The 12,569-nt window shown below is 49.9% G+C and overlaps 2 protein-coding genes across 2 annotated transcripts; one reads left to right on the top strand and one right to left on the bottom strand.

Annotated features, from left to right (window-relative positions):
- The first annotated feature begins 3,292 nt into the window (after positions 1 to 3,292).
- Positions 3,293 to 6,971, top strand: Duoxa1 (dual oxidase maturation factor 1). The gene is made up of 7 exons (XM_052181473.1): positions 3,293 to 3,467; positions 3,588 to 3,763; positions 4,066 to 4,123; positions 4,744 to 4,878; positions 5,156 to 5,369; positions 5,624 to 5,841; positions 6,576 to 6,971. The coding sequence occupies exons 2-7, from the start codon at positions 3,617 to 3,619 to the stop codon at positions 6,827 to 6,829; spliced, it is 1,026 nt and encodes a 341-aa protein (XP_052037433.1). The 5' UTR covers positions 3,293 to 3,467; positions 3,588 to 3,616; the 3' UTR covers positions 6,830 to 6,971.
- Positions 6,972 to 8,104: 1,133 nt separating this feature from the next.
- Duoxa2 (dual oxidase maturation factor 2) lies at positions 8,105 to 12,219 on the bottom strand. The gene is made up of 6 exons (XM_052181472.1): positions 12,073 to 12,219; positions 11,076 to 11,133; positions 10,428 to 10,562; positions 9,713 to 9,926; positions 9,293 to 9,507; positions 8,105 to 8,416 (listed from the first exon to the last, which is right to left on the bottom strand). Exons 1-6 carry the CDS (start codon positions 12,217 to 12,219, stop codon positions 8,223 to 8,225), a joined length of 963 nt encoding a protein of 320 aa, XP_052037432.1. The 3' UTR covers positions 8,105 to 8,222.
- Positions 12,220 to 12,569: the final 350 nt, after the last annotated feature.

Raw genomic sequence — 12,569 nt, 5'->3', positions numbered from 1 at the left:
AACTCAGGACCTTTGGAAGAGCAGTCAGTGTTCTTAACTGCTGAGCCATCTCTCCATCCCAAAACACTTTCTTTTTAATTAAAAAATATATGTATATGAGCGTTTTCCAGGCATGTATGCCAGTGTATCAAGAACATGACTGATTCCTGCACAGGCCAGCAGAGAGAGAGCATTAGATCCCCTGGAACTGGAGCTACAGACAGTTGCCAGCCTCCATGTGGTTGTTGGGAATTGAACCCAGGCCCTCTTGCAAGAACAGCAAATGCTCTCAGCTAACCTCCGGGCCATCTTTCCAGCCCCTCAAAGTAACAGACCCTGAGCTATACGTTTCCAGCTAGGCTTAAGAGCATGCTTCACGTTCCACCAAATATAAACATTCAGGTTTGTCTGTTTACGTTTCTTATCTAGTCTAGCTATTAGAAGAGGCTTTCTAGACAATTCTCTGAGATTACAAAATGTTGATCAGGTTCATCAGATCTCTTCTTGGGCAGCTTTTAGCCTTGAATTGGCGGCGCTCTGCTAATGTGAGTGGAAGTGTAGTGTAAGTAATGAAGGGCTTAGCTCCCTCTTGTGTAAAGACTCAGAAAGAGACACCTGCAGAAAGAACTCGTTTATATCCATTAATCTGATCCAGAGTTTGATTAGAATATGTTGCATGCAGATGGCACAAAGATGGGAAGATTAAATCTCTGCCCTCAAGAAAACTCTGTCTAAAAGGGAGATAAATGTTCAAAGAGATGGAGTACAGTAATGATTGTGATTATGGAGGTATGTTTCAAATGCAGTTGGAATGGTGGAGTAGGAAACCTTCCCACTGTCCCAAATGGCATTGGAGGTAACTTCACACAGAAGGTAAAATGGGCTAAGGCTTGAAGTGGGAAAAGTCATTTGCCAAGGCTAGACCATTCCAGGAAGAGGACATGGCCCATTCAAAGGCAAGAAGCTCAAAAATGCAAGTCAGTCATGGAGCAGGGAAGAAGGGGCATTATTCACAAAGCACTTTATATGTGATTGGAAGAAAATACGATTTTACCCAGGGCAGAGGAGAGAAGAATAATTAGAAAAATTATTCCTGCATGAGGCAAGAGGAGAGAATGGGGCGAAAATAGGAAGAGGCAGTAGAGAAGGCAACAGATGGATAATTTCAAGAAATACATGGGACTGGGGTGTGTGTAAGATGGTCCTGGTTCTGGCATCTTTGATCAATCGGTGGCGATGAAGCTAAAAGGGAAAGAAAATAGACTAAAGGCAGAGTAGCAGAGAAGTCCACTTGGAGCCTGCTGAATTTGAGGCATCAAAGGAACAACCAAGTGGGAAGATCCGTGAGGCAGTCGGTCATTTTGGGTTTGGAGCACAAGAAGACATCTGAAAACTATATATAAGCCATGGGAACAGATGAAATGACCTAAGTATTATTTTGTTTGTTTTTTGAGAGATGGTCATAGCATATAGCTCTGGAAATCTCAGTCCTCTTGCCCCACCTCTTCGGTGATGGGATGACAGGGGTGCACCTGTAATGTGCACCACACCTGGCTATCCAGAGAAACCTTGATGACACCAAAGGAAGAGAATCAAGATGGACTCCTGAGCAGCAGAGCTGTTTAGTAGAGAAGAAGAAGGAGGAACCTACATCAGGTGGCCCAATGGCAGGAGACCAGGCAAAAAACGGTGCTGTGGAACCAGAGAGCAAGCCTCCAGAAAGACAATGCCTTCTGCTGTGTCAGATAGCACACGTTTAAAAGATTTTTTTAAAAAAAATTTATTATTATATCTAAATATATACTGTAGCTGTCTTCAGACACTCCAGAAGAAGGCATCAGATTTCATTACAGATGGTTGTGAGCCATGTGGTTGCTGGGATTTGAACTCAGGACCTCTCGAAGAGCAGTCAGTGCTCTTAACCACTGAGCCATCTCTCCAGCCCTTAAGAGATTTTTTTTTAAAGTGAGAATTTCCCTTCAGATTATTTAGTGAGGTGGTGCTAAAGATAAAGATTCGGCAAAGTTAGGTTACGATGGTCAAGGAGACAAGGGGTTTGTAAAGATACAGAAACACCAACACAGACCCGGCTGTCAAAAACCCTGGCTGTGGAAAGGAGAGAGTTGGACTGGACAGTGAGAGTGTTGCGATCAAGAAAGTTTCTCTCTCTCTCTCTCTCTCTCTCTCTCTCTCTCTCTCTCTCTCTGTGTGTGTGTGTGTGTGTGAGTGTGTGTGTGTGAGAGAGAGAGAGAGAGAGAGAGAGAGAGAGAGAGAGAGAGAGCATAGGGTGAGGTAGTTGTAGAGAAGACGGTGGTGGGAGGAGCCCAGGAGGCTCTGCGGAGCTGGAGAAGAGATGGGTATTTCTCTGGGATGGAAGAGTCTAACAGTTAAGAAGGCAAACTTTCCCACTAAAAACAGAGACTAGCACTGCCTGTTTGTTTCCAATAGTGTTCTTTGTACTTTCCACACCCAATTTCATTTCATAAAGACCCTCTACAGTAATTATTATTTCTGTTTTTCAGTAAAACTCGATAGAGGTGAAGTTCCAATAGACAGAGGCAGAATTCAAGTCCTTGTAGCTGTGTGAGTCCAAAGTTGCTGCTTTGCCTTCCCACTTAGTGAGACTCCTCCTGCTCTGCGAAAATCACGGGTCCCCTGGGTCCCCCAAGACCCCAGTACAGATCACACCTAGAAGAGTGACAGGAACTGGGTCTGTGGGTCACTGCAACAATGATTCTAGGGTTCTTCTTTCACCTCTGATTTTGAGATCTCTGAACTTGGGCTCCCAATTATGGTTTAATTGGGATGTGAACTTTCTACACGACCTGTGAAATAATAAGATGTCTTGCAATTGATGTTGTCTAGACACTGATGAAATGGCCAGGTATCATTTTACTAACGTCCTATGGATAAAGAGTCAAACAAGAAAAGGGAATAGGAAGAAAAGGATTATGTTGATGATACATGGAATAGCAGAACATCTGGTCCCACCACTGTGCCTGACAGAGGGCGCTTATTCAGGTTTTTCCGGAATCACCAGTCCCGTAGCCAGGGTGCTTGGGTTGGGCAGTGCTGGGTCTAGGGATCAGCCCCATGTTGATGTAGTTGAATTGTACACTTAGCAGTTTTTTGGCTCTTACTGCTTTGGAGACTGAAAAGGAAAGGCAATCTCTTCATAATCTGTACCATCTCCCTCCCTTATGGCTTTGTTTGATAGTAAATACAGTTCTTTTTATGTTCTGTGATCTGCCTGTGCTCGAGCCTGGGGGAAATGAAAGAGAGTTCTTTTTCTTCAGATATTCCCAGAAGAAACGGAAAAGCCCCAAGGGTAACAATGGAGCTGAGTTAGAGGTTGTGCAGTTGGTTAAGAAGGGAGGAACGGGCATCGGAGCCTGACTGCCAAGACCCTAAATCTGTCCCAGCCAAAAGACAGGAGACACAGGACCGAAAGGCAGTGGAGAGGCAGGAAAGGTGGTGAAGACCGAAAGGTACCAACAAAACGGGCTTCCAAGACGACAGACCTGGGTGGGTTTATTCTTTGAAGCATCCCTAACCCCACGGTAGTGTTTGGTACACAGAGGGCTCTCAACAAATGCCTCTCCTTGCAGCGTCAACATCCCTGCATACCCCCACCAAAATGGCTGCCCTTGGACACACGCTGCCCTTCTACACTGGCCCCAAGCCAACCTTTCCAATGGACACTACTTTGGCTGTTATCATCACCATCTTCCTGACTGCACTGGTCACCTTCATCATCATTCTGCCTGGCATCCGTGGGAAGACGGTAAGAAACAAACCCCAGTCCTGAAGACTCCAGGTCCAGAGAGACTTGGTCTTCAAGAGTGGGGGGTACAGACTCTGTCTAGACCCAGGGAAGGAACTCCAGACACAACCCTGTACATTCCTAGTGCAGAGATTCCCCCTTTACCCAACCAACAGATTGAGCATGATTTTGTGTCAGACACACTGATTGTAACTGGCCAGATGGGCTCAGTTGTAGAACCCCTGCCCCTCCCCATCATAGAAAGAGGAAAGGCAACCTTGGACGAAGGGCTCTGCTTACTAAAGCCACCCACTCTGACTCAGAGGCTGTTCTGGCTGCTACGGGTGGTGACCAGCTTGTTCATCGGGGCTGTGATCCTGGGTGAGTGCCAAATGCCACAGACTTGGGCAGCTGCCTCTGTCTTGGGAAGTTCTCTCTGCGGCCTGTGCCTCTTCTTGTTGTTCCTCTGTAGTGGTTACTGATCCAGGGTGGGATCCAGCCCTCACAGCTCTCTAACCGTGCTTGTAGCCCCGTACTCTTCCCCTGAGAGGTGTGAGCCAGGGAAACTCTATAGGATGCATCTTCAAAATCTTCCTAGCGTTTTATTTGGGTCAAAATGCATTTGTAGGCAGGAGGGCTCTACCTGGGGAGTTGCTTGTTTGACTTCAGTGATTAGGAAAGAAAAACAGACTTTTTTTTAAATCGATGTTGTCTGTGCTTGCCCCTCCTGGTTTATGTTACTGCTTCCTTACCGAGCTTCGTGAGTGGTTGGCCCTAAATGGACTTGGAAGGGGGTAAGCAGAGTGTGAACATGGAAAATTTTAGATTCTGACCCTTTGCTTCATCCCACAATAGTGACTGACAGACTTAGTAGGCGTCAGACATGGGCTAGTGAATGGGTATACGATTACAACAAGTTCAGACATGGAGGCCTTCTAGTTCTACTTCTGACTAACCCACTAATGCTCAGACCTCCCTGAGTTGCAACTCCCCAATCCTAGCTGTGAACTTCAGTTCTGAGTGGTCCGTGGGCCACGTCAACACCAACACAACGTACAAAGCCTTCAGTCCCAAGTGGGTCAGCGTGGACGTGGGACTGCAGATTGGGCTTGGAGGAGTCAATATCACCCTCACAGGTGAGGTTATTACTTGTGAGGGAGGGAAGGCTCTGCTCTGCACCTTTCAGATGTAGTGATGTGTTTTGTGGGGGGCACCAAACTGTAGTGTGCCTGGCACTGGAGCTGGGAGGAAGTGTGGGCGGTGAAGGAATGGCAGGAAAGGAAATTCGGAGCTGTCTTCTCTGTCAGCTGCCAGCTCTTGGCCTTCTGCCTAGTGTGAATGAACCCCTAAGCAAGGCGAATGGCCCAGTGCAGTCCTTGGGTTCCTGCTAAGCACAGCTGCCCTGTTCCTCAGGGACCCCAGTGCAGCAGCTGAATGAAACCATCAACTACAATGAGGCGTTCACATGGCACCTGGGCAAGAGCTATGCAGAGGAGTACACAAAGGCCCTGGAGAAGGGCCTTCCAGACCCGGTGCTATACCTGGCTGAGAAATTCACCCCTCGAAGCCCATGTGGCCTGTACAACCAGTACCGCCTGGCAGGACACTATGCCTCAGCCATGCTGTGGTAAGCGTGGATACAGGGTGAGACAGACCCTACTGGCTTAAACTCAGAAGCAGATTTTTTTAGCCACCTGGTTTTCGCTCAAGGGAAAATCCCGAGTGGGGGGAGCTGCCGTTGGCAACCTTAGTTCTTGGTCGGGAAGCCCACAGGCAAGATTTCTCCATCACCTATTTGGGACACCCTCTCCCTGGGCCCGGCGATCCTCTCTAGCAGATCGAGGTACCTGGGCCAACCTTCACTGCATCTTGGCCCTCTAGGGTGGCATTCCTCTGCTGGCTGCTGGCCAATGTGATGTTGTCCATGCCAGTGCTGGTTTATGGCGGCCACATGCTGCTGGCCACTGGCCTCTTCCAGCTGCTGGCACTGTTCTTCTTCTCCATGACCACGTCACTCCTATCACCCTGTCCCCTGCGTCTGGGCACGGCTGTGCTGCACACTCACCATGGGCCTGCTTTCTGGATCACACTAGCCACGGGTGAGACCCTTCCCTAGAAATAAGCACTTGGATGAAGGTGAGGGACTAACATGTCGGTGGGGTGGGGGTCTGTTTCCAGAGGTCAAGACGTCAGTGTCTTTTAGAGCCCTATCCTTCTTAACCCCTCATCTGTCAGCTTTCTCTCTCCAGTGCCATCTCCTCTCCTCACTATGCTCAGCTCCCTGTGACATCCATTGTCTCCTCACTCTGTTTGCACAAGTCCTACAGTTCTTTCTGTCGTGTGTCCCTCCTGTGTCCCCTAGCCACACTTCCTGTCATGTGTCCCCCGTCAGCCACACTTCCTGTCATGTGTCCCCCCAGCCACACTTCCTGTCGTGTGTCCCCCCAGCCACACTTCCTGTCGTGTGCCCCCCCCAGCCACACTCTCATGTCTCCTCCTAGAGGCCGCGCCTGCCCTCACATCTCACTGTTTCACTCTCCTACTGTGCTCTCTCTGCCCCCCCCCCATGTTGTCTTCGTGTCGCCTTCCCTTCTCATCTGTCCCTATTTCCAGTCTGTCTTCTCTCTCTTCCCCTCTCTCAGTTTGGAGTATGAAAATTCGGGACCATAGATCCATGTCTACAATACAGACCCCAAGGACCTTAAGTCATGTCTATAAATTCCAGTTTCTCTGAGGCAGCAGTCCAGGCCTCCCTTAGAGTTCTTCTGGTGCTCTTAGATGGTCTTGAGGACTTAGTAAACTAAGACAAGACACATATCACCTTCATCCACAGGACTGCTGTGTATTCTGCTTGGCCTGGTCATGGCAGTGGCCCACAGGATGCAACCTCACAGACTGAAGGCTTTCTTCAACCAGAGTTCAGAGGACCCCATGCTGGAGTGGGGCTCTGAAGAAGGGGGACTCTTGAGCCCCCACTACCGGTCCATAGCTGAGAGTCCTGAGACCCAGGACATTCCCATGTTAGAAGCTTCCTCTGAGACATGTTTTAAGGAGGAACACCTCAAAGAGTCCGACTGTTCCCTGTAAAGCTCTTCTCCTGGCAGCCACTGAGTTTCCAGACTGGCTCCAGATGTCACTGGAGCCCCCACAAAACGAGCAGAACCGCCCAGGAAGTGGGTTCGGGTTGTATCATATACACGGCTCCAATTTGTTGATGTAACAGACTAATAAGCACAACCTACTAATGCGAAAAATAAACAAACAAAAGTTCCAAGGTTCTGAAGAGATGTCAGACATGCCTAGAAACTGTTGTCATGGTGACAGCACAGGGGTGGCTATTTCTGCACAGCATCAACTTTCTTGAATGCTTTGCCTCTTCAAGGTGCTTCCACTCATAACAAATGTGTTGGGCATCCACAGCATCCATCTCCTGCCTTTGGGGTCTGGGCTCCTTCCTTTCCTTTTCCAGTTTTCTCAGCTTGTGTGACCTCTGGCTGGCTCCACATTAGCCAGAGAACAAACATCATGTTCCAGTTTTAACATTAACTGGCCGTGTGCCACATTCTTTTTGACCTTTAGTTCTGAAATATGCTACGTAAGATTATAGAACTTGAGAAAAAACTAAAAAAAAAAAAAAAGTCCCAAGGTAGGTATAATATGTATAATAAGTATTTTGCCTGAATGTATGTCTGGGCACTGCTTGCATGCAGTGCCTGCAGAGGCCAGGAGAGGGCATTGCAGACGTGCCCTGGAACTGGAGTTATATGAAATCACCATGTGGGTACAGAGTCCTCAATCTCAATACCCTGAAAGAGCAGCTAGTGTTCTACCACTGAATCATCTCTCCAGACCCTAGGGTTTATGTTTTTATGCCTTGTTGACCTCTCTCTTAGCTCTCAAATACAAACGTAAAAGAAGACAATCGGAAAGAATTAGCAAATGAACGCCAAAATCCTAATCTTTCCCAATACCTTCAGTTTGGCTAGTAGAGATTTGGGCAGACTGTGACCTACCATCCTTTGGAGTAGCTCACAAAGATGCAGGTGCCTGTCAGTTCCTCTCAGGTCTCACTAGAGGGCGCCCCTCTCTCTATTGTGTTTCTCGGGCTTCTCAGCACCTAAATGTACAGTACTCGGTTCTTACTAGCCTAGAGAAGTTTCTCAAGGTTGTAGCTCCAAGGGCCAAGAGAAACCAAGAAAATCGATTGACAGGGGACTTTGAAAAAAATGAAACTAAAAAGTTTATTTACAGTTCTCCTGAGAAATCCATTCTCTAGAGCAAAGATACATCGGGGTGCCCCCTGGTCCTCCTGCATGGGCATGCAGTCCTCCCGCATGGGCATGCAGTCCTCCCGCATGGGCATGCAGTCCTCCCGCATGGGCATGCAGTCCTCCAGACTCAGCTATGCTCCTGACTCGCGCCCTTAACAGTCTTCAGGTCTATGGGATCCCAAGGAGGGATAGAAATCCGGAGTTAGTTTTCACAGGAGAGTGGTAATATTTGAGTCTGGAGTCCTAAACTGTTTGTGTTGCGGGTTGTTGAGGATGAGAGGTGAGTTTCCTTTAGCCTGATCACTACAGTCTTTGACACTTAGATCCAGAAAGGTGCGCAGGGCACTGGGCCGAGTGTAGTGGAGAATCACCACCACCCCTCCGAGGACGAGGCTCAGGATGCCTGCACCGGAGGGAGGAAAAGACAGACAGTCAGGAATGCAGGCGCTCCTTGCCACGGTTTGGAGCCCACCCCTGGGATTTCCTATACACACAACTCTCAGAAAGAACTGATGTGTATTACTCGATGCATGAGTTCTTATGAAAATGGGCAAGATACTTAACCCTTCCGAACTACCTTCTCTCTCTCTCTCTCTCTGATTGAATATATTCTTTATTTATATTTCAAATGTTATTTCCTTTCCCGCCCCCCCCAAGCCCCTAACCCATCCTCCCTCCCCCTGCTTCTATGAGGATGTTCCTCCACCCACCCACTCCCACCTGCCCTCCCTCTATTTCCCTACACTGGGGCATCTATTGAACCTTCATAGGACCAAGGACCTCTCCTCTCATTGATGCCTGGCAAGGCAATCCTCTGCTACATATGCAGCTGGAGCCATGTGTATGCCTTAGTTGATGGCTTAGTCCCTGGGAGCTCTGGAGGGTGTGGTCGGTTGATATTGTTGTTCTTCCTATAAGGTTGTAAACTCCTTCAGTTCCCGTAGTCCTTTCTATAATTCCTCCATTGGGGAGCCCACACTCAGTCCTATAAGCAGTCACCAAACCCCGACACTATTGTGGATGCCAAGAAATGCTTGCCAAAAGGAGCCTGATATGGCTGTCTCCTGAGAGGCCCTGCCAGAGCCTTACAAACACAGAGGCAGATCCGAACTAGCTCTTCTCAACCCTGAAATAACCGTGTCTGTCCCCACCTTCTGCCTGCTACGGAGACGGAGATGAACAGATTAAATAAGTGAACTCATTCTGTAAACCGGAGAGGGAGAGCGTGCATCCCATACACACCCCGGTCACCACCAGGGAAGAATCCCTCAGTACTCACCAGTGGCCAGCGTGACCCAAAAGGAGGCGCCGTAGTGAGGCGTGAGAGCGGCGGAGCCCAGGCGGAAGGGGCAGAGCGGCACGCTGGAGATCGAGGCGAAGGCGAAGACGGAGAAGAGCGTGAAGGCGCTGGTGGTGAGCAGGGCCAGGCCTCCATAGAGCGGGGCGGGCATGGAGAGCAGCGCGTTGGCGATGATCCAGAAGCAGAACGCCACCCTGCGAGGGACCAAGGCAGCGCTCCAGGACAGCTGGCGGTGTCGGGGGAAGCCCCGGGGAGAGCTGGCTCCTCTGCCTCCCCTCCCGACCCCTCCCTCCTACGGCTGGGGTGAATTCCTGCCTGCGAGGCTGCAGTTGCAGCTCCGGAGACCGACCGCTCTCTCCAGGTCACACGCACCCTGCCCCGTCCCCATCACAGGCTCACCACAGTGTTGCCGCGGCATAGTGACCGGCCAGGTGATATTGGTGATACAGCCCGCAAGGACTGCTCGGTGTGAACTTCTCTGCCAGATACAGCACTGGGTCCGGCAGTCCCTTCTCCAGGGCACGGACGTACTCCTTGGTGTAGTCTTCGTCCAGACGCCAAGTGAAATGCTCATTGTAGTCGATGGTCTCGTTCAGCTGGTGCGTTGGTGTTCCTGCGGGAAGCCGTGGGGGTCATGGCACTGTGCAGGGCCAGGGACCTGGAAACTAAGGAGTTTCAGATAGGGAACTAAGGGTGGGGCGACTTTCAGGAAAGAGAAAGGTTAGGTAGTGGTGCTGGGAAACGCTAATCCAGTTAAATCAAAGGCTTTCTTGAGCCCGAGGGATGTGAAAGGAGCCGCTATCACAGTAGTGCTATCACAGTGATTCGAAATCTTCCTAATGCCTTGATCCTTTAATACAGTTCCTCATGTTGTGGTGACCCCCAACCATAAAGTTATTTTTCTTGCTACTTCCTAACTGTAATTTTGTTACTGCTAAGAATCGTAATTCCTAACGAAGGTCTGTATGTTCTCACGGTCTAAGACCACACCTGTGAAAAGGATCGCGACCCACAAGTTGAGAACCAGTGGTTAACACCTCTTGGCTCTCAGCTCCTAACCATGGGATCTCCTGCCCTCCCCCGCCCGGAGCCCACTTTGCCCCAACCTCCTTACCTCTGAGTGTAATATTAATGCCCACTAGCCCCACGTGCAGACCGACATGGACTTGAACACGGGACGTACTGAAGGCTTTGTAGGATGTGTTGGTCCACACTCTCCCCACGAACCAGTCTCCGCTGAAGTGCACAGCTAGGGGGAGATGTACACAGTGACATGTGGGTGAGGGTGAAAGCGGGAAGACGGAAACTAGAGGCTTGGTGATGGAACAGAAAGACGAAGGTCTAGGAGCCTGGTATAAAGGTAAGGGCAGAAGAGTGGGCAGTGGGCAAGTGTAGTGGAGGAGGCAGGGGGATACCTGGGCAAATAAACACTTCTCAAAGTCAGCCTGGGCTACACAGGCTGTCTCAAAACAATAGGGCTGCCTGGCAGCGGTGGTGGCTGCGCAAGCCTTTAATCCCAGCACTTGAGAGGCAGAAGCAGGCAGATTTCTGAGTTCGAGGCCAGCCTGGTCTACAGAGTGAGTTCCAGGATAGCCAAGAATACACAGAGAAACCCTGTCTCAGGAAGAAAAAAAAAACCCAATAGGGGTGCTAGAGATAGGCAGAAAGGGGGGCCACACTCACTCCTAGGTTCTCCGTGCCTCTCCTTCCCTACTCCACAACCCCCCCCCCCCCCCCCCCGCATGTTACCCAACTCACTCACCCACAATTTCTGCACCTATGAACAGGCTAAGAAGAACTCTCACCAACCAGAACCAGCGCTGTAGGAAAAGATACACACTGTATCAAGCTTGGGTCTCGCCCAACCTGTCCTCAAGGCCTCCCTTGACCCCACTCCACTACATTTCTGACCCTTTGAAGATGATGCCATGCGTGCTTTCCCTTAAGTTCCTCTATGCCAATGACGTTTCTATCTAATATTTTCTGGGCATGTGCTTCCCTGACAATTTTCCCTCGCCTACTTCCAGGTCTACCTTGCCTGCCTTTATACCCCCAGCTGTCTGGCGCCGACTCTCCGCCTCTAATTCAACCACTGCTTGGTGAGGCTCAGTGAATTCAGAAGTGCCAGGCAGACAAGGGTCACCTCTCCCAGAAGAGGGAGGCCCCGGGTCAATTAAAGGACCGCGGATTTTTCTAGACCTGCCAGTTCCTCTAACAAAGATCAACACAAAAAGATTAAAGGTCTTCTCAGACTTGTAACAATGCACAGTTTAGGACCAGGAGGCTGGGAGCATTTGACGGAAATTTCTCTTGCTCGCTACATGTTTGAATCCTCCGTGGAACTCTGTCTTTAACTCAACACAGTCCTCATTCTCTTGGTCATTGTCCAAAGCACAGGACAGAGGTGGTAAGGCATTCGGAGAGGGGTGTGTGTGTGTGGGGGGGGGGTCCTGGCAGCACCGGAAGCTTAGACTTAATCTTAAATATACTGGGCTGGATCCCACTGTCTTCAGCAGCTTCCAAAAAAAGGCAGCCACAGTCTCTTCCCGGGATGTCCTGGACCAGCGCTGTCCCTCTCCCTTGGACGAATCGCTTACTGCACCAGACTTCTGAATTTGCTCCTGCTGATCCTCGGAGAATCATCCTTAGTCTCCTCTGTCCCGAGTCTCCAAAAAAACTCTCTCCATATCGCTCTCTTACCCCCACGAAATGAGCTTCTTCTAGAATCCCTCAAAGGAGAGCTTTGAGTACCCCCTTACCGAGTGCCCACGGATTCCAGGCAAGATGAACAGGAAACTAGCAGCCAAAGACAAGAATACCAGGATAACAATGAGCAGCGGTACGCTGAAGCCAGCGGCATGCCTGGGCTGGGGATAAAAGGGGAGCACCCCGTCCCAAGCAGTCATCCCGTAAGAAGTTCGAGAACTGCTCGCAGGCAGACAGCTGGGATGAGCGGTAAAAAGTCTGAGCCCTTCTCTCCTAAGAAGCGCAGAGGCTTGATGTCCCAAAACTCTTTCCTGGCTCTGCGGCTTCGTTCAGCGTTCGCAAAGAAACGCAGACCCTCTTTTATAGGAGCGTGGGCAGCAAGCAGGGGAGGCGTCCAAACCAGGTTGCAGGGTCCCATCTAAATGAGATCATGCAAACGAGGGGGCGGGGACATGCAAATAACGGAAATCACATCCTTAACTCGATAGCAACCCTGATTCACACACTCACACCCGCAGCCCTGACGCGAGCTGACACCTGCGGGACAGGA

This window comes from Apodemus sylvaticus, chromosome 5, assembly GCF_947179515.1.
Source record: "Apodemus sylvaticus chromosome 5, mApoSyl1.1, whole genome shotgun sequence".
In the NCBI taxonomy this organism is placed as follows: domain Eukaryota; kingdom Metazoa; phylum Chordata; class Mammalia; order Rodentia; family Muridae; genus Apodemus; species Apodemus sylvaticus.
This window is presented reverse-complemented; position numbering and strand designations above follow the sequence as displayed.